At 41.4% G+C, this 22,126-nt stretch overlaps 2 protein-coding genes across 5 annotated transcripts in view; both read left to right on the forward strand.

The window, feature by feature from the left end:
* Positions 1-2,025: 2,025 nt before the first annotated feature.
* On the forward strand, positions 2,026-8,496 carry LOC112223761 (probable phosphatase phospho1). Of its 4 annotated transcripts, XM_024386945.2 has the most exons (3): positions 2,026-2,223; positions 2,351-2,380; positions 4,035-8,496. In XM_024386945.2, the coding sequence occupies exons 1-3, from the start codon at positions 2,214-2,216 to the stop codon at positions 4,853-4,855; spliced, it is 861 nt and encodes a 286-aa protein (XP_024242713.1). In that variant the 5' UTR covers positions 2,026-2,213; the 3' UTR covers positions 4,856-8,496. The 4 variants fall into 4 exon arrangements, with proteins under 4 accessions (XP_024242713.1, XP_024242714.1, XP_024242712.1 ...); XM_024386946.2 differs by lacking the exon at positions 2,351-2,380 and having other exon boundaries at positions 2,029-2,223; XM_024386944.1 differs by lacking the exon at positions 2,026-2,223 and having other exon boundaries at positions 2,230-2,380.
* Positions 8,497-13,485: 4,989 nt separating this feature from the next.
* The window catches only part of LOC112223760 (gap junction gamma-1 protein), a 45,534-nt gene continuing 36,893 nt past the window's right edge, over positions 13,486-22,126 (forward strand). The window contains exons 1-2 of the mRNA XM_024386943.2: positions 13,486-14,092; positions 15,122-15,176. The gene's annotated coding sequence lies outside the window, so the exon portion shown is untranslated. The remainder of the gene's footprint in view (positions 14,093-15,121; positions 15,177-22,126) is intronic.

The following is a 22,126-nucleotide window of genomic DNA, read 5'->3' on the forward strand; positions in this document are numbered from 1 at the left end:
CACTACCACCCATTACAAAAAAAATATTTTGGAAGCCATAGAAATGCTTTTATTAATGTCTACATTTTCGTCTTGACACTTTTATTCTATTACAGAAATCATAATACATACGTTTAAATTATATTATGTGAGCAAACCGTAAAATTGTCCTTTTTTGAGATTTAAAGTTTCATTTTTGATATTACTAATGTTACTGTCCCACTAAAACAGAAATAAATATTTAAATACATGTAATTTTGTCCTTGAAACATTTAATTGAAATACTGTAGAATCCATTCATTCCTATGGAGGACTGCTCCTACTGGGGAATGACAAAATGGCCGACAGGTGGCTTCAAAGCCACTCGATGACCAATAGGTACAGCAGCATCAGCAATCCAGGGTTTATCATTGCTCAATTCACCCCCAGTGTCTACAGTGATGCACAAAAACAGTCCACAGGAAGCCAGAAGTTAAATACAATTCCATTTCAACTTTCTGTGCAGGTGAGCAGGAAGCTTGGTCATGATGAGGTTGGAAGTTTGAGACAAAATATATAGATTTGATTTTTATTTAGTCACCTGCAATGTACAGTGAAATTCTTAAGCTCTGAGCTCCAACAGTGCAATTGTGAATGAAACAATGAAACAAACAAATGTATAATAATAACATATGTTCACAACTGTGACATTGATAAATATTAATGTCCATTGGGGTGTGGGCAGGGTAACTGGGGGAGGGGTAGTGGTGGCTATCTGCTAAATGACTAAAATGTAAATGTGTTCAGCATGATAAGTGTCCATTGGGGTGGGGGCAGGGTAGATGCTTGTTGAGGGGAGAGAAAGTCTCAAAATTGAGAAATGCAGGGAGTCACCACCTTCTTGTGCCTTCTTCACCATTGTGTCTGTGTCGTTTGTGTAGTTTGACCATTTCAGCTCCTCAGAGATGAACTTGACATTTTGTAGGTCTCCACGGAGGCCCCTTTCATAAGGATGGAGGCGTGCTCATCCTGGTTCCTCCTGAAGTCCAATCAGCTCGTTTGTTTGGCTGACATTGAGGGAGAGGTTCTCTATGTGATCAAGTGTTAACATAAAGTGTTCTATCAAACTGTCTAGTAGTCATTTTCTCATAGCATTAGAAAAGTTGTCTTTAATATCTTTGTTGCCAAAAGGCATCCTGTTTTTTTGTTTGATCTTTAGATCTCAATTTATGACATTGAAACAGCCTAAGAAGGTTAACTGAAACCCTTCCAACCTAAGAACGTGAATTCCATTGACGATTAATAGTCAATATACTGTACTGTGGCCTACCATTGAACAACCTTGACCAGCACTCAGTGGAGTTGTTGGCAGAGCTTGTACAATGGCACTATGTTCCACCACTTCGATGGCTGAGAACAGAAGATACAGGAGATCTATAAAACAGATTACTGTGGCCCACATGGGTACTGTTACCATGATAATGTGTGTAGGTCACGAGTGTTGCACATACATGAACAAACATAGGCACGCTGTGTTCCAACTCTACACAAATGCAATGAACTACCATTGAATCGTTTTTAAATACTTCTACCATACATCAGTAGGCTACAGCGGTCTACTATGCTTTATTGACACATTTTCTCATATGGTGTTTTTCTTCAGCAATATCACTAGCGCGGCAGAAAGCCTAAAGGTTCGAGCGTTGGGCCAGTAACTAAAAGGTCGCCAAAATGTGAAAAATCTGCCAATGTGCCCTTGAGCAAGGCATTTAAACCTAATTTCACCGGGGTTGCCTTTGATAATGGCAGAGCCTGGTAATGGCCCCACTCTCCAAGGGTGTCTCATGGGGAGTTGGGATATGCAAAAAATAAAAAAATAATCCAGTTCCCACATACATAGGACAAATATAAGCACCCACCAATGAGATAATTTAGGTCTATTCTATTCTATTATACAAAGAGTGTTATACCCTGTGTCAGTACATGGCTGATAAGCGCGTAGCCTAATCTACGCACGTAAACAGTGTAGCCGCCTCCTATGTTGTCGCGTCACTGGAACGCAGTTGGACGTCATCGCGGCTGTCGCTCTCCTTGGTTTTGACGCCCATGGTGGGGGAGTTGGAATGCATTTAATTCATCTGCCCCCGCTACCCGGCGAGGCGAAGCAAATGTCCCGTCGCCGACACAAGAATGCGGTAGCCGGGCACCACCAACCACTCAGGACGAGGGGCACAGAGCTGACCATTTGAAAACACATGTTCACCGGTATAATTATTTGATGTCATAATATCGTCAATTTATTCTCTCTGTTCTGCTTAATATTGATTTTGTCTTTTGATCCCCTGGCACGCAAACCCCAAAAATGTACGGTCAATGTACCCAAATCGGACAGTGGAGTGGGCTGCGCTACGGACCTTCAAGGGTAACCTTTAGTCGCATTAATAATAGCTGTTCGAGTGTATATTTAGACAGCTTAGTCAGTGGATATGTACTATAAATAAAGGGACCCGTGTGGGAATGGAAATCAGCGTTTATCAGTCATCTGATGAGGTGCGTTGGAACAGTTCTATTTGCATGTGTCAAATTAGATCTGTATTTGATTTTACGCAGGCTGTATCAGCAAAGTGTCTTTGATCGGCCTGGGAATAGCCCATAATCTAACACTGTTCTTCCAAAATGGGCAGGACGTTTTGTTTTTCTTTTGGGATTGCAATGCGCAAATGTTGCAGCACTGCGCTGCTCTTTACACTTTAATTATTTAATCTGCAGTTGCACTTCTGCTTTGCTGATCGGGCGATTTGTTCACGTAAGAGTTTTATGTTGTAACGGTCTGGGTTTAAAATGCATATAGGCACCATTGCATAGGCCTATAAAATCCAACCATGCAAACTAACAAAGCTGTTACTTTAAATCAACAAACAGCAGCAGCCGATATGCCATTTCAATAGGTTGCAACATTTACTAAGACCGTATCATTTTATCACGACTATTTCTTAGGTTACTTAGACCTATTATTTAGTTGTTACTATGATTGATTTTAGGAACACTTGGGACACTAGGGAATATTGAACCAATTGACTGCTCAGCGATGGTCCACTTATGGTCAAGATATGCAGTGTGATGTAATATCCTTGTGGCCCCGCCCTCTTTCCCCACTCCAGTCACAGCAAGACTGCAACAGTAGTGCCTTGTGCCTGCTTGAAGCCTAGCTCTTATGTCAAAATGGCATCATTCCAAGGTTTATTCTGTGGGCTGTATCCTAGGGGGCTCCGTGTTAATCTATTGAATGAATGTGGAGATGTTCAGCATTGGAATATTGCCAAGTGTAGGCCTAGTGTGCTGTTTAATGATAAAGTTGTGCAGATATTATTTTTATTGCACTATAGCTTAGTAATTCAAGTGATATCTTTCAAAACAACTGGGAGGCTACATTTTTCCACACTTGCCATAAACTGCATGTGAATGTGCTCCTTGTTGTTTTTCTCTTCGATACATTCCATTCGTATCTCAGACCCATTTTCTTATCTCAACTCCACATCTCTTCCTTTCCTCCTGTAGTAACTCTTGAATCCCAAAGTCCAGTCCTAAGGACTTAGTCTGGGCTGGTTGTGATTTCTCCCCATTTCCGCCACCTTACGTTGTTGCAATTTAAAGCTCATTAAGCTTGCTCAATGGAAAGTCTCCATGGAAAGGTCTTTTCAGTCACAGATTTAAGAACAGGTTTAATCAAGGTCTGTGCAACGCATCGACCCATAATGTGGTACTAGTACTTTTTACTTGTGGAGTCTGGACCAGAGGCATACCAGCAATGACATGACATGATGGCAGAGGGTGATAAGACAATTTTTCACATTCAGGATTCAAGATGTCAGCCAAAAGCACACCACAGTGGTTCACAAAATGTACAGTACTATTGGCCTATAGTACACCGGGGCAATATTTTTTAGCTAGGTCACAGTCTTAAGTCACAACTCAAAAGGAAGCCACTAGTAGGTTTTGACCACCATGGTAAACACTGGCATGACTCACTTTGTTCAACCGTCTCTTTCATCCCCCTGTCCTCTTGTCTTCCTCAGGTGTGGGCGAGCCACCGCTCCACCGCTCCCCAAACATGGCTGCCTCATCTGTCCCTTCCACGGCCCCAGTCCCGTCCCCTCCCAAACGCTTCCTGGTTCTCTTCGACTTCGACGAGACTATCGTCAACGAGAGCAGCGACGATGCAGTGGTGCGCGCCGCCCCGGGCCAGCAGCTCCCCGATTGGCTGAGACACTCATACCGCGAGGGCTACTACAACGAGCAAATGCAGCGCATCCTGGCCTACATGGCTGAGCAGGGCGTCACTGAGGACTCCATTCGCTCCAAGGTCGAGCAAATCCCCCCCACACCCGGCCTTCTCACTCTCTTCCAGTACCTCCAGTCCCGCAAGCAGGACTTTGAGTTGGTGGTGGTCTCCGACGCAAACATGTACTTCATTGAGGCATGGCTGGAGAGGGCTGGGGCTCGCCACCTCTTCCACAGGATCTTCACCAACCCGGCCAGCTTTGACGCTCAGGGGCGCCTGGTGCTCCTGCCCTTCCACGCCCACGACTGCCAGCGCTGCCCCGATAACATGTGCAAGCAGGTGATCGTACGCGGGTACCTGGCGCGGCGGCAGCAGGAGCGCGGCGGCTGCCCCTTCCAGAGGGTGTTCTACGTGGGGGACGGGGCCAACGACATTTGCCCCATGCTGGCCCTGGGGCCCCGCGACACGGCCTTCCCCAGGAGGCACTTTCCCATGCACCGGCTGCTGCAGGAGATGCAGGACGCTGGGACCGAGGGCCTTAAGGTCAGCGTGGTGCCCTGGGCCAGCGGGCAGGACGTGGTGGACTGCCTGAACAGGCTGGAGGAGGAGAGATGAGATGGAGAAAGGACACTGCAGCTAGACAGGTACCAGATTGTGTGCTGTCAGTACAAACAAATCTGGGACCAGGTATAGCACACAGAAGCAGGGTAGGAATGAACAGATTAGGGCACCCCCAAAAGTTATTGTTAAAAGTATTAAAGAGTAGGAGGAAAATGACATTAGGCATGTCCAGTGTTTTTAAGCAGGTGCTTGAGATCCAAGAATATGTTTGTAAAAGACTAAAGAAGACTTGACTTATTGCAAATTATGCTCCCATTGTGCTTTATTGACAACGTTTTGACCGAAGGTAGACCTAAGAGTCAAAACATTATCAATAAAGCACACGTAAGCATTTTTGATGATAAGGAAGGATACAGTACTTCAGTGTGATTGCAGTGTGCATAGTCTTCACCTTTTGGTTAGCAGTACTTCCGTAAGCATTAAGAATATACATTTCGGTTAACAGTACCATCTCTGTAAGCTTTAAGAATATTAATTTTGGGTTAACAGTCCCATCTCTGTAGGCATTAAGAATATTAATGTTGGTCCAGTCCACTACTTTGTATGACACCTCCAGAAGTCAATGTGTCATTTGCACCTTGGGATACAAGGGTTCTAATCTTCCCACTGCTGGCTGCAATATGTGTGGGTTTTTGTTCTACCCCAGTTCTAAAACATCCTGCAGGTATAGTGCTTTATAAGTTGTTATAAGCATATATGAGCCTTTATAATGTCTTATAGTAAGGCTTAATCAATCACGATGCGTAGATCATTATTGAAATAAGATGTGTTGTTGGCTTGGGATAAAAAAAGCCTCTCTGCACACTCTAGCTTTTCGAGATCAGGGTTGGTAACTATTGGGTTGAAGACATTGACCGTGTCCAAATGCCCATACTAGCGTACTAAATAGTATGCCAAAAAAAAGTGTTATAGTATGTGAAATTTCAAACATAATACTCTGAATTCGTCATCTAATACGCGATTGCGTTGACTCCGGCCATTCGTTCATTTTGGTACAACGCATCAATTTATCTGATTATCCTCTGTTTCCAAACATGTGAGTCGGGAAAAAATATGGTGAATTCGAATAGATCAGACGTCGAAATCAGTATGCAGTTTAAGTATGTAGTACGCTAGTATGCATATTTAGACACAATCCATGTTCTTTACATGGTCCAGGAGTGTGAGCATTGTTTTGTCCCGGCCCAGCCTTTAACACGCCTCATTCTGCTAATAAAGTAAGTGATGACTGGTTGACATAAGTTGACTAATGGAATCATATGCTCTAGTAGTGTCTGGTAACAAAGCCAACACCGTGGCTCTCCAGGACAAGGCTTGGGATAGAATGACACAGAGATAGACGCCACTGACGCTCTGGCACACACTCGCTGACACCTAATATACAAGGGCAATGTACACCGACTTGAGATGCAAAGTGAAGCCCGTGCACCCGCGCTGCACCTCTTTGTACAGTGCACCCTCACATTGTGAGAAACCTATGAAACACTTGAGACATTGGAATCTGTGTGTGGTCCCATGTCTGTCATTCTATTGACATTGGAGTGTCTCAATCCCTCCCCCCTTGCTATAACTTTCATGGTCTCCTCAGACATTTGAACCCATTGGCCTTCCTTGAACACCCCCATCTCCAGTGTTAACTCTTTCATTGAGCTCTGAGACTTGACAGGGGAGACTATTAACTAATTGAGTCAACAACACTCTATGTCTGGGTTGCTATCTACCACCAAAAAAGGCAGAGAATCAACTAATGTCCTCCAAAAATGGTTATTGGAGACTTGTTATCGAATTATAGGGGATGCCTGGAGATGGTGGTGGGTTCTACCATAAGACACCAGGGCATTCCCGTAAGCATTCAAATATGAACATCTCCTCCAGTGATAGAAATACTACCTTGGTCCAGCACACTATTTCAGTGCAACCTCACATACTGAGTCTATGTGCATGTCTATGTAATTTGAACCCTATATAAGACAAGTGTGTGCTCAAAGTCACTGTAAATCACTGTGAACAAATGGCCATGGGTTGGAGTGTTTGTAACTTTGACCCTGATGCAACAAACAAACAAAAATCCAAAAGGCTTCCTTGAAAATGAACGAACCTGCATGTTGATGTGTTAATGTCATCAAAGAAAGTACCTTTGACAAATTATGAATCAGTGTTACAGCACTTAAATTTGTCTCCGTTGTAACAATATAATCTCTCATCCAACCATAAGCCTACTCATAGGTCAAATACGTTCAAAAACTTGTGCTGCGCTTGATTTGGTATGTCCGGGACAATGGAACTAATGGAATAGTCCCAAAAGTGTGAACTTCAAATCAAGGTGAATAAAGCGCACCTCAAATACTTTCAAGCATCGGTCGTCCTCAAGTATTTGAAGGTCTTCAAGCTACTGTATGTAATTGATCCAGCTCTGGTTGCCTTAAGCCTCCATGTTCCGGATGGTTGCGAAAGAAGTTGGCGAGTAGAAACAGATTTGACAACCAGGATAACGCACAGGCCTCAATAGATCCTGTCTGTAGCTTGGTCTCTCAGGGAGCAATGAACGATGTATAGAGCATTCTGTAATGGAGCAGGAATACCTGCTGATACAAATAGTGTTTAATGCATGTATTAGTTGCATATCAGCTACATTGCTGTGACCCATGATCAGCATATGATCAGTAAATCACATTGGAGATCATTGATTTGCTCTGTCAGACTATTTTGAAATGTTGGAGTATGATACTGAAAAGAGATTAAAGTATTTTAGTGGTTTGGTGAGAGCCATAGTGGGACTTCACTTTAGTTATCAGTTGAATATGTAATACACTATGCTGAGGATGGTGGTGTTGTTGTACTAATTCTGTGATCACTAGATAATACATAATTGACCTGTAACTTGACCTGTAACTGCAATCCAGACATTAAGCTTGGCATAGAAGAATATCCTTGTTTGAGTTTTGTGCAATAACTGGCTTTATGTTCACAGTATAGGGTTAAGTGAAGAGAACGAGAGGAAGTGTAATACTGTGAAACTCATATCCCCAATGCGTCCCGCACCTATGGGCCGTTTTCACTATATAATCTCACCTCAACTTTCACTGAAATGTGTTACACATGTTAAAGCCCCACTTAAACCAGAATGGCCAGTGTTTTGGGTGCTCCTCTTGGCTAATATATGAATTTCTCTTGAAAATGACGCCTGTGTGTGTTTGTGTGTTCTGGTTTGACGGCTTGAGAAATGTCCTTCTTGTTTTGACCGGCATTAGTCCTCCTGCAATACTGAACTGACTGATCCTCACTGTTCAACTTTAAGAGACGTTATGCTGCGTACTTCATGTTTTAGCCTGTTTGTCTTTCATCTAGAAATCAATGAGACCATGTGTGTAATGTACCATTGTAATAGTAACAGGAATATAAAGCCATCAACAAACTGAGCAGGTTTTCCAGATTTATTTTCAGCTGTGTTCACTGCATCAAGTCTTGAATAGGAAACCTAATAGAGAATGAGTCGATTATATATTTGATGAATGTAGTTGAAATGTTGACACCGTATGACCAATTGTAACTCCCTTGCTTTGGAATGTGTCAACAATTGAAACAATATTTTTTTATTTGAAACAGCATGCCAATTAAAACATGTCCCACCTCCACTTAACTATCCACTATTTATCCACTCAAATATCCTTGTAAAAGATTGTCTTCCTTATGCAAGAAACAGAAGCGTCATGCGCACCATTTTTGGACTTCACCGATAGCCATGTACACCGTCTTGGAAATAATGATGTGTTTGCAAAGTTTGATACCATGGGCTCAATAAGCATACCCATACATATAGGTCTTATTTCCACAAGGTGGCGCCAGTTGAATATCTTTCTGCCAAACGACTGAACGTAGACTACAATACAGTACTAGAGGATGAACGCTAACGTAAGGGAAATGGAATCGAATCGACTGTCAGAAGTCAATGGTGGCGTTCCAGTTCGTCAAAAGATTGCTATATCATATGGATGTTGTTCCTGAGATGTCAAATTGTTCTGCAGGCATTGTAAAATCTGTTAATCTGCGCAATGTGACTGCATCAAACGCACACACACTACTACAGGTATATCATAAATAAATCAACATCGTTTTTTTTTGTACTCAAAAGGGTTGATGTGTTATCACACAGTTACTTTCAAGTTACCTGTAAAAGGCGTCCTGTTTATCTCGTAACCAAGAAACCAAATGTTTAACAGTCTGTCACGAGAGACTAGGGTTTGGGTCAACAGTATTGCTGATCACATGCTATAGCATTGGTTTGTCTGAATATGGCAGAAAAGGCCTGAAGCCTTTTGTTAGTGATGTAGATGACATCTGGTGTTTGTGGTTGTCCGTGTCACTTTACTCACACTGAAGTGAGTTGAGATGCTGCTGAAACTCAGCCAAGTAACCAGTTGACTCAGCACACACACACACATGTGCTCACACAAGCACACACACACACACGTGCATTTATGCACACACTAACGGGCGCAAACACACACACACACACACACACACACACTATAATAAGGACTTTTCCTTCCACTGAATTTTAGACGGTCATATCTCTGTTTATGCTTTCTTCCTCTCTCTCCCCCCTCTCTCTCTTTGCCTCACTCTCTCTCTCTCTCTCTTTGCCTCTCTCTCTCTCTCTCTCTCATTTTTTTTTACATTCAGCATCACTACGTCAATGGAGATTTAGTATTCTTTCTAACAAAGATATCAACATATATTTTGGGATTTTGTGTATCCCTGGAATTAATCAGAATTCATGTAAACATAACAGTTTTGAAAACATACATTGTCCAAACAAAATAGTTTCTTGGCACAACTTACCCTGGGTATGGGGTAAATGGAGCATATGGACAGGGTAAGTTGAGCTGCCTTGGGGTAAGATGTTCCACATCTACACATTTATGAACCGAATAAAATATTATCACCACTGCCTTCGGAGAAAAAAAAGATTGAGTTCATATGGATGACAAATTGGCAAAATACTATGCATATTACTGACAAAATGTAATCATCATTTGTATAGTGTATGTTGAGCCCCAAAGCAATAATTTTGATAATATTAGCCCACATCTACAGGGATGCCATTTCATGCTGGGTTTAGGACCTCATGTTGTAGCTTATAGAGACCCAAACGGATGTATAAAACAGTATTAAAATGATCTACTTTGGTTTAGCTACAAGCATCACGAAACCTAAAAAGCAAGAAAATGAATTTGACTCTGTGAAAATCTGTTTTTTTTTTGGACCTAACTTGCTTACCACTTTTTCCATGTGGCTTCTTTCTTCACAAACTCCATGAAAGAATAACCTTTTCTGAAATATTTGGTCAAATGATTCATTTTGTTTCTGGTTTTCTAGAAACAAGGGGTGGCTCAACCATCCCTTTGGCACAACTTAACTCCCTCTCCCCTATGTGAGCTGTCTCTGACTGGCTCTCAGAAAGACTATGGATGGTTATTGACTATATGGACATGAGCATATATTGTCAGTGAGCCTTAACTCATAGCACCGAGACCGTAACTAAAATGGTCTTTCATTTTAAGCGGGCATCGGGACCCTGAAATTGCTATTGAGCTAATATTTTCTGTGTCTATTACTGTCAAATTGGCAGAATAATAAGACATGCCGCTAAATTCAATTGTCAATGACCTAGGCGCATAAGTGTATAAGAGAGGGAAATCTGGTTAGCGTTAAGCGCATCAAAAACAATGACAAATTGACTCTGTTGGATCTCGACCTTCAACAAGATCACCCAGCTCCTCCCTTTCCTCCACTGTCAATATCTAGGTATAAGGAGCACAGTCAATTCTCAATCTAATACGCCATATCCCTTCACTACACTAACGGAATCCCACTTGTCAAAGCACTTTACAAGCCAATGTTATCTGGTGATTGTGGGTAACCCCATTGATTTTGCTACATTCAATTACTCCTCCCGAGGTGAAAGATAACTCAGTTAAGGGACTATGGCATTTTAAGAGGTCACTTTGAATTAGAACCTTGTGCTTCCTTTGCCAAAACACTATCAGGCTGATTAGACCAAAAGTGTTTCCCTTTTGCATTCGATTAATTTGTCTACCTCTTTGATGCCTGTAGGCACTGGGTTGGCCAGAGGTGAAGCCAATTGGTTCTACAGAGTGTTCCTAATATGGACTCTGTTCTGTTGGCAGCAGTAGTCCATCTACAACCACGTCAAGGTGTGTGAGCCAGAGATACGATTGAGACAATATGCTCCTCTCATGTCTGATTTGAAGTCACTTCTCCAATTTCTGGTGGAATTGAGAGGAAATGTGGAAACGATAGTGTAATAAGGTTGTACATTTGAATCAGCTCACTAAATCCTTGTATTTGTTATAGTGCCACATGTTTTTTTCAGGAAATGATTGATGCTGATGTTAGGCAACCCTGACCAGACTTGGGTCAAATACACACACTACCATTCAAAAGTTTGGGGTCACTTAGAAATGTCCTTGTTTTTGAAAGAAAAGCACATTTTTTTGTCCATTAAAATAACATAAATTGATCAGAAATACAGTGTAGACATGTAATGTTAATGTAGGAAATTATTATTGTAGCTGTAAATGGCGGATTTTGAATGGAATATCTACATAGGCGTACAAAGGCCCATTATCAGCAACCATCACTCCTGTGTTCCAATGGCACGTTGTGTTAGCTAGTCCAAGTTTCTAATTGTAAAAGGCTAATTGATCATTAAAAACCCTTTTGCAATTATGTTAGCACAGCTGAAAACTGTTGTACTGATTAAAGAAGCAATTAAACTGGCCTTCTTTAGACTAGTTGAGTATCTGGAGCATCAGCATTTGTGGGTTTGATTACAGGCTCAAAATTGCCAGAAACAAATAACTTTCTTCTGAAACTCGTCAGTCTATTCTTGTTCTGAGTAATGAAGGCTATTCTATGCGAGAAATTGCTAAGAAACTGAAGATCTCGTACAATGCTCGTACAATAGAAAGAGGAGTGGGAGGCCCCGGTGCACAACTGAGCAAGAGGACAAGTACATTAGAGTGTCTGGTCTGAGAAACAGACGCCTCTAAAGTCCTCAACAGAAAAAGCCACATCTCAGACTGGCCAATACAAAGAAAAGATTAAGGTGGACAAAAGAACACAGACACTGGACAGAGGAACTCTGCCTAGAAGGCCAGCATCCCGGAGTTGCCTCTTCGCTGTTGACATTGCGACTGGTGTTTTGCGGGTACTATTTAATGAAGCTGGTAGTTGGGGACTTGTGAGGAGTCGAACTCAGCACTTTAATTTACTTGTCCTCTTGTATTTTACAGATGTATTGAACTATGAGTATGGCCAGGTGAACTTTGTTTTTAAGAGATTATAATGTTACAACTGAAACCATCTTTTTTTTTTAAACTAGCGTCTTAAAGTCTGTTCCTGAAGCTTCTGTGTTTTATTTACATGTATAATTTATCAGGGGAACCATTGAGAGTAGAATTCTCGATTTCACAGACAGACCTGTCCACGCTCAACTGGGTGTTGAGGTGATTGGTAGGATCAATAAACCCTGGTCTGGAAATGCCACAGGCGTGTATAGCCTAATGCACGGTTTTGTTCCAACCAAGCACCACACCTGATTCTGGCTTAGTTAAGTATGGTAGGAAATAATACGAATTTAGGTAGATCCAAGTCAGAAACTTTGTTGAAGCTAGTCACAATAAGCACAGCACGGGCATCATGCAGAGATGTTGGGTTTTGCCACACCCTGCCCTCTTCCTCCTCCCCTCTCCCTCTCTTTTACAATAACCTGCATTGATGTAAAATTACTGTAAACTAGTCAAGCCATGGTCTAGCCAACCTTAATCTTTGTTCTGGTATATTTAAAATAAAATATATATATTATTTCACCTTTATTTAACCAGGTAGGCAAGTTGAGAACAAGTTCTCATTTACAATTGCGACCTGGCCAAGATAAAGCAAAGCAGTTCGACACATACAACAACACTGAGTTACACATGGAGTAAAACAAACATACAGTCAGTAATACAGTAGAAAAATAAGTCTATATACAATGTGAGCAAATGAGGTGAGATAAGGGAGGTAAAGGCAAAGAAAAGTCCATGGTGGCAAAGTAAATACAATATAGCAAGTAAAACACTGGAATGGTAGATTTGCAGTGGAAGAATGTGCAAAGTAGAGATAGAAATAATGGGGTGCAAAGGAGCTAAATAAATAAATACAGTAGGGGGAGAGATAGTTGTTTGGGCTAGTATATGAAGACTTGAAAAAAATGTCTCTTCAGAGTCAGAGGTAAGACATTTGCTCTCACAAATAACTTAAGTTTGGCACCATACAAGTGCAAGACAATGGCTATATATAAGTATATATATATATATATATATATATATATATATATATATATATATATATATATATATATATTTTTTTTTTTTTTTTTTTTTTTTTTTTTTTTTGAAAAACAATTTGTAAATTAAATGTAAAATGCACATACTATAGCCTACTCAACTCGAATCTTTCACAAGACTATGTACTCTGACTACTGTAGCCTACATGAAGTGAGATTTTAGGCTAGTACTGTTAGCTGCTCGGATAGAGTAATCGTAGACTGGGCCAGTGAGTGCAGTACAATGTGAATAGGTAAAGTTGGTGAGGGGTTTCTGCAACTGAAGTGTCTGCCCGCACTGCTCCGCTTTTCAGTTCATTCGTCTCCGGTGCTCTCGGAGGCATTGGTCACGATTGCTCCTTTTGAAAACGTCGACAATTTGTAATTGAAATATAAACTTTGTGAAATATAAACAGTGTGACTACATGTCACTTGCTTGTTATACGTTGACGGCACAAATCTTGATTTGTTTGAAGAGAAACACTTAAGCCGTTCGAAGACGCACGGACAGTCGTGGGGAATCAGAATGTAGCCAGCTGTTTAGCCAGTAGCATGCTTTCCCAACGTGAGCCAGATGTGGAGCAATGCTTTGAAGCTGGAAAAGAAAAATAACCAACGTGCGAGTATTTTGGGACAGAGTTTCTATCCACCCAGCAGGAAATCCCGCGTTTTTTAAAAACATTTAAATAGCTAGTTGTTCGAATATAGCAATTGATTTAATCAACTTGATGTTAAGAAGACATTTGGTTGTAAGTGGGACTTTGTTGAAAACCAAAATATGACAGTAAATCGGAGTTCCTCAATCATATTTGTTAAAGCCAAGTTGACTTTTGCACAAGGTAAGACTTTTTAAGACGGCTTTCAAGCCAGCTAGCTAACTAACGTTACTTTGACAACATTTTAAATGTTTGCTTGCTTGCTAGCTAGCTAGCTTTCTGATATTGTTTGGTGACATTTTGTGCAGCTCGGAATTAATGATGTTAGCTTGCGCTAGATCTGTCACAGTCTCGCCCTGACCCGGGTCTGATTCCCGCATAAGTTTTGATTTATAACTTTTTTGCTTAACATCAAGCTACAGTAGCTAGTTAGTTGGCGTGCTGTAGCTCTCTGACTTCTGTAGCATATATTTCATCTTATCAAGACTGACTTGTATCTGTTTAGCTAGCCTATACATACCTAACATTACCAGTGATGAATATGACTAACGTTAGCTAACAACTCATAGCTAGCTAAAACACAATGGCAAAGCATTTCAGACCCTACTAGGTCTTGGAACAAAACTTTGAAATGGATTAGACAATAAGTCACTTTCCCAAAGGAAATGTCATTGTTGAAAGTAGTTTGTAACACACACACACACACACACACACACACCCACACACAGAGTCAGCAGATATTTATTCATTCACAACACCTCCAGTTAAATGAACTTGTGTGGATATGCTGTTAATGAGAGATGATACAGTGAGAAACAGTAGAATGGCAGCAATAGACTCTCGACAGGCAAAGTTCTCAAATGTGGCTGTTGCAAGACTCTGTCCTCTCTTTTTTTTTCTTTTTCTATTCTTTTTCCTCCTCACACTTTATTTCCACTTTCCAAAACTGTAGGCCTGTGCATTTAAACAAGAGAGTGGGAACGGGAGAGAGTAGCTGCAAGAAAGTGATATATTTGGGAGAATGGGAGAAAATTGGATTCTCGAGCATTCTACTTATGAAGCTTTTACATGCAACCAAAAATATCACTATGGCTTACAACATCCACACTATATCATCTAGGGCTACATTTGCAGTGCAGTAACACACCTGTTCAGTTATAAGCCTACCTTCTATCAGGACTATCATGATTCCTGTTTGTTCTCTGTTTCCAGGTATCTGGGCTTTGAAGTTCCCCAATTGACCGACATCCAGAACTGAAATAGACAGGTAATAATGCCCTCACAATGTTGATATTTTTCTCCACTTTTAGTTTTAGAATTATTTTAGACCAATATTCAATCGATTACAGTAAGTACCTTTCCAAGTAGTGCTTCCAGAAGTGTGTTTGTTTTGCACTGCAGTGGGATCCAGGATGAAGGGACTTGACACTTGATTAGAATTAGTCAATCTGGTTGCAGTGAATACATGTCTTCTCAGTCAGGTTTGCCTTCAGAACTAAACAGAGTAATGCCACGGGACACTTCTAAAGGCACTATCCTGATCTCCCATTGATTTAAAAAACAGCCTTATTTTATTCTATCTATACTCAGGGTGCCCTTAAAAAGTCTTAAAAGGTCTTAAAGGGATGATTAAGGACACCAGACTCAGGTGAACTAGTGGGTACCATGTTTATGTCTGTATGTCCAGTATGAAGGAAGTTAGAGGTAGTTTCGCGAGCCAATGCTAACTAGCGTTAGCACAATGACTGGAAGTCTAAGGGGACCTCATAGCTAATACTAGTTGGCATTGGCTGGAGAAACTACCTCTTATCTTCCTTACTCTAGGGAAGTAGATACACGGCATCATTAGCAAAATCTCGAAGTATCCCTTTAAATTCAGTTTTTTGAAGGTCTTAAAAAATGTGATGGACATGACTACAGTGTTTCCGTTATATTATGCTGCTACTTAGAGAGACAGTACAGGTGCATCAAAGCTGGGACGAGAGACTGAAAAACAGATTCCATCTCCGGGCCATCCGACTGATAAATAGTCACCAGTAGCCTGCCTCTGCCCAGTACCTTGCCCTGAACCTTAGTTACTGTAACTAGCCGGCTACCACCTGGTTCTCTACCCTGCACCTTAGAGACTGCTACCCTATGTACATAGTCATTGAACACTGGTCACTTTAATAATGTTTCTATACTGTTTTACCCACTTCACATGTACAGTTGAAGTCGGAAGTTTACATACACCTTAGCCATTTGCATTTAAACTTAGTTTTTCCACAATTCCTAACATTTAATTCCAGTAAAAATTACCTGTCTTAGGTCAGTTAGGAGCACCACTTTATTTTAAGAATGTGAAATGTCAGAATAATAGTAGAGAGAATGATTTATTTCAGCTTTTATTTCTTTCACCACACTCCCAGTGGGTGAGAAGTTTACATAGACTCAATTAGTATTTTTTAGCATTGCCTTTAAATTGTTTAACTTCGGTCAAACATTTCGGGTAACCTTCCAAAAGCTTCCCACAATAAGTTGGGGGTATTCTGGCCCATTCCTCCTGACAGAGCTGGTGTATTTGTAGTCCTTGCTCGCACACGCTTTTTCAGTTCTGCCCACAAATGTTCTATAGGATTGAGGTCAGGGCTTTGTGATGGCCACTCCAATACCTTAACTTTGTTGTCCTTAAGCCATTTTGCCACAACTTTGGAAGTATGCTTGGGGTCATTGTCCATTTGGAAGACCCATTTGCGACCAAGCTTTAACTTCCTGACTGATGTCTTAAGATGTTGCTTCAATATATCCACATTATTTTCTTGCCTCATGATGCCATCTATTTTGTGAAGTGCACCGTCCCTCCTGCAGCAAAGCACCCCCACAACATGATGCTGCCATCCCCGTGCTTCATGGTTGGGATGGTGTTCTTCCCCCTTTTTCCTCCCAAAATAACAATGGTCATTATGGCCAAACAGTTCTATTTTTGTTTCATCAGACCAGAAGACATTTCTCCAAAAAGTACGATCTTGGTCCCCATATGCAATTGCAATTCGTAGTCGCTTTTTTATGGCGGTTTTGGAGCCGTGGCTTCTTCCTTTGCTGAGCGGCCTTTCAGGTTATGTCGATATAGGACTCATTTTACTGTGGATATACATACTTTTGTACCTGTTTCCTCCAGCATCTTCACAGGGTCCTTTGCTGTTGTTCTGGGATTGATTTTCAGTTTTCGCACCAAAGTACGTTCATCTCTAGGAGACAGAACGCGTCTCCTTCCTGAGCGGTATGACGGATGCGTGGTCCCATGGGGTTTATACTTGTGTACTATTGTCTGTTCAGATGAACGTGGTACCTTCAGGCATTTGGAAATTGCTCCCAAGGATAAACCAGACCTGCGGAGGTCTACAATTTTTTTTCTGAGGTCTTGGCTGATTTCTTTTGATTTTCCCATGATGTCAAGCAAAGAGGCACTGAGTTTGAAGGTAGGCCTTGAAATACATCCACAGGTACACCTCTAATTGACTCAAATTATGTCAATTAGCCTATCAGAACCTTCTAAAGCCATTATATAATTTTCTGGAATTTTCCAAGCTGTTTAAAGGCACAGTCAACATAGTGTATGTCATCTTCTGACCCACTGTAATTGTGATACAGTGAATTATAAGTGAAATAATAATCTGTCTGTAAACAATTGTTGGAAAATGACTTGTGTCATGCACAAAGTAGATGTCCTAAATGACTTGCCAAAACTATAGTTTGTTAACAAGAAATGTGTGGAGTGGTTGAAAATGAGTTTTAATGACTCCAACCTAAGTGTATGTAAACTTCTGACTTCAACTGTATATACTGTAATCTAATCAAGGCTCATCCTTATATACTGTTGTAACACCTTTCCTTTGCTCTACACAGCTTTTCTATTCATATATATATAATTTCTTTTAACCTTTATTTTACTAGGCAAGTCAGTTAAGAACAAATTCTTATTTTCAATGACGGCCTAGGAACAGTGGGTTAACTGCCTGTTCAGGGGCAGAACGACTGTCCATTTCACACCATTATATACATTCAGTGAATTCAGAAAGTATTCAGAACCCTTGACTTTTTCCACATTTGGTGACGTTACAGGCTTATTCTAAATTGGATTAAAATAGGCCCCCCCCCACCTCTCGTCAATCCGTTCACAATACCCCATAATGACAAAGCAATACGTTTTTCGAAGTTTTTGCTAATTTATAATAAATAAAAAAAATGTAATATTACATTTACATACAGTACTATTCAAAAGGTTGGACGCACCTTCTCATTCCAGGGTTTTTCTTTATTTTTACTATTTTCTGCATTGTAGAATAGTAGTGAAGACATCAAAAATATGAAATAACACATATGGAATCATGTAGTAACCAAAAAAGTGTTAAACAAATCAAAATATATTTTATACTTGAGATTCTTCAAAGTAGCCACCCTTTGCCTTGATGACAGCTTTGCACACTCTTGGCATTCTCTCAACCAGCTTCACCTGGAATGGTTTTCCAACCATCTTGAATGAGGTCCCACATATACTGAGCACTTGTTGGCTGCTTTTCCTTCACTCTGTGGTCCAACTCATCCCAAACCATCTCAATTGGGTTAAGGTCGGGGGATTCTGGAGACCAGGTCATCTGATGCAGCACTCCATCACTCTCCTTGGTCATATAGCCATTGCACAGCCTGGAGGTGTGTTTTGGGTCACTGTCCTGTTTAAAAACAAATGATTGTCCCATTAAGCACAAACCAGATGGGATGGCGTATTGCTGCAGAATGCTGTGGTAGCCATGCTGGTTAAGTGTGCCTTGAATTCTAAATAAATCACAGTGTCACCAGTAAAGCACCATCACACCTCCTCCTCCATGCTTCATGGTGGGAACCACACGTGCGGAGATCATCCGTTCACCTACTATGCGTCTCACAAAGACATGGCGGTTGGAACTAAAAAGGGGTAAAAGTACCAAAAATAGAAAAAATATATAGAATCAAACACGTTTGTACGTTGTGCTGGGGACATTAAAATACCACTCTAAAATGTGCAGTTCTGTCACACAACAATGCCACAGATTCCTCAAGTTTTGAGGGAGTGTGCAATTGGCATGCTGACTGCAGGAATGTCCACTGAGAATTTAATGTACATTTTTCTACCATAAGCCTCCTCCAATGTCATTTTAGAGAATTTGGCAGTAAGTCCAACCAACCTCACAACCGCAGACCACGTGTAACCACGCCAGCCCAGGACCTCCACATCCGGTTTCTTCACCCACGGGATAATCTGATTCCAGCCACCCGGACAGCTAATGAAACTGAGGACTATTTCTGTAAAGCCCTTTTGTGAGGAAAAACTCATTCTGATTACCTAAACCTGGCTCCCCAGTGGGTGGGCCTATGCCCTCCCAGGCCAACCCTTGGCTGCGCCCCTGCCCATCATGTGAAGTCCATAGATTAGGGCCTAATTAATTAATTTCAATTGACTGATTTCCTTTATATGAACGGTAACTCAGTAAAATCATTGAAATTGTTGCATTTTGCATTTGACATTTTTGTTCAGTATAGTATTGGTATAGAAGCCAAAATTTGGAACACTTAGTGTTTGTGATCTAGCTAATGATTAGCCTAAACAAATGCAGATGGGCAACCCCATGATTCAGCCATCTATAGCCTAGCCACTATGCTACTACATCCTTTAGGCTACAGGAGAATGCTCATTGCTAAAAAGCACACCTGCCTGACAATATGAACCATGTAGGCTATAGCTCTTGGTGAAAGCCAGCCCTAAAAAATATGACTTTTTGCCAACATGGGCTCATTTCTGGAGGGGAAAATTAGCAGTTGTGTGGCACACTATTGTGGAAATTCTGCCACCACAACACGCAGCCCTCAAAATTAGTATTAAATTACATTTCAAGTGGCATAAAAAGGTCTTAAATCCAACTTCATGGAACCTGCACATACCCTGATACTGTATTATTATTTAGCTAGCATCTCCTCTTGGATATGTTATGCGGTATACAAAGACAAAACAATAACCAGGGCTGGAAACACTTTACAATAAAAATACTTCAGTTAAGCAGGTCTCTGGCCACAGTTAGTAACCCATTTTGGCATGGATGGAATCTGTCCTGCTTGAATATTGGCAGAGGGACATCGCTTCAATTCATGCTCTCTTCTTCAGTCTATAGACAAAGAAAAGCCTTACGTTTAAGTTTTGTTCCCCTATTGTCTCCTGGGCCTTAGTGAATCTCAATGACATGTAAGATTAAAAATCCTGTCGTTCGCTATGTAAACAGTGGCGGCTTGCCACAGCCATTCGAGCTCGTCAGAACGGCCCACCGCATCATCTAGCTCCCAACGGCCCCCTCGAAATAGAGTGACTGACTCCTTTTTCTTCAGAGACATATTTAGATTAAGTCACATTTATGGTCTGCGCCATAATACATGGTTAGGCTGTTTTGATCACAAGACGACAACAAAACCTCACCATATGTACTGTGACCTCCATGACATGGTAGAAGGGAAATACTTACCCTAAACTTTCGGCCCAAGTTTATATTTCCTTTCTGTTTTAGCTACTGTTTTCGACCATTTATTTTGGATGGATGGTTTAAATCGGGTGGGAAATCTTAACCTCGTAACCTGTGTGGTGGATGCAGGCTTTTGTTCCAGCCAAGCAGTGATTCTGCTTATCAACTTAACACTGTCTTCCATCTTGGTAAGATTGCCCCAAACCTTGTTTAAATGAAGCAAGCCCAATCTTTAATTGAGGGAAAATGTAATGTATGACACTCAGTGTCTGTGTCTGACCATATGTGTGCGACTCTGTCAATGATGTTTCTGAGAACATGATAAATTCTCCGTCCCTCTTTCGTCATCCCTCTGTCTTTATGCTTTCTTTATCCTCCACCAGCGGGGACTTGGCCCCCAGACAACAGCTCCTTTCATCCCTCTCTCACTCCCCACAGCCTGCCCTCCAGTTGGGCACCAGCCCGTCAGTCCTGCCCTTGTTCCATAGGGGAAGGCTGTAGCCCAGCTGGGCCACACCCCGCTTAATTATGGTGAGTTGTACAATATGTCCCAGAGAGAAATCTCTCTAGAGAAACGGCACAGAAAATAAACACACGAAGTGGAATTCAAATAATTGAACCGACACCGGTCTATTAGTTATTTACAAAACTAAAATAAACCGACATTTAGGTTAATCGCTCATGACTAGGCACTTCAGATCTTCAGTGGTGGACTGAGTCATCCCTGCCCCCGACCCTAGCCTTGGCCCGTTTGCTTTTTTTAGCCGGAGCACTTGCCCTTGCGCTAGATCTGTCACAGTCTCTCGCCCTGACCCTGGTATGATTCTTGCCCTTGTTCTGGTCTAGTTTGCACCCTGGCTCTAGCCTTGTCCCTGCTCTTTACGCTGGGCTCCTGGCCCTAGCCTGACCATCATCATGGTCTTGTTCTGACTCTGACCCTACCTGTAGTTTAGGTTCAAGGATAAGTTACTGCAACCCACACGGCCTGACCTAAAAGCACCTTACAGGCATCCCAGCGTGTCTCACATTCTTTCCTTCCAGAACAGCAGGGCATTGGGATCAATGCAAAAGGAACATCAGAAGTAGGCTTGGGCGGTATCCAGATTTGACATCTTATCCCTGGATTTACGGTATTACCGGCATAGCACACAAGGGGGTTCTAAAAACGCAAGAAAAGCCCAATGGGCGTCTATTACCAGAATGCCAACAAAATCAGAACCAACTAATAGCGAAATCATATAGACTCTGTTTGCTAAATGCTAATGAGCGAAAACGAACATAAACTAGGTGCAATGATAGGCAAATCCAGTTTATAAAGTTATACAAGATAGCTAGTAGCTACCGAATGTCATTTTCGTTGAGTGGACATTTACAAGCGAAAGTGAGCCGAGGGGAGGAGAACAGAGAGAAAAAACTCTAGTAGGAAGCACAAGGAAAAAATGGCAAATACAGATAACTCATCCAGAGCTCTTTGACCTCTGGCAGAAATCCATTGTAAGATATCAGATAGCAAACATTTAGTAGTGAGTGTAGCTTCATTGTCTCATGTCCGCCACTAAATACAGTGCTTTTGGAAAGTATTCAGACCGCTTGACTTTTTCCACATCATCAGTCTACACACAATATCCCATAATGTCAAAGCAAAAACTGTTTTTTAGACATTTTTGCAAAACAAAATTGAAATATGACATTT

The sequence above is a fragment of the Oncorhynchus tshawytscha genome, linkage group LG24, assembly GCF_018296145.1.
Source record: "Oncorhynchus tshawytscha isolate Ot180627B linkage group LG24, Otsh_v2.0, whole genome shotgun sequence".
In the NCBI taxonomy this organism is placed as follows: Eukaryota; Metazoa; Chordata; class Actinopteri; order Salmoniformes; family Salmonidae; genus Oncorhynchus; species Oncorhynchus tshawytscha.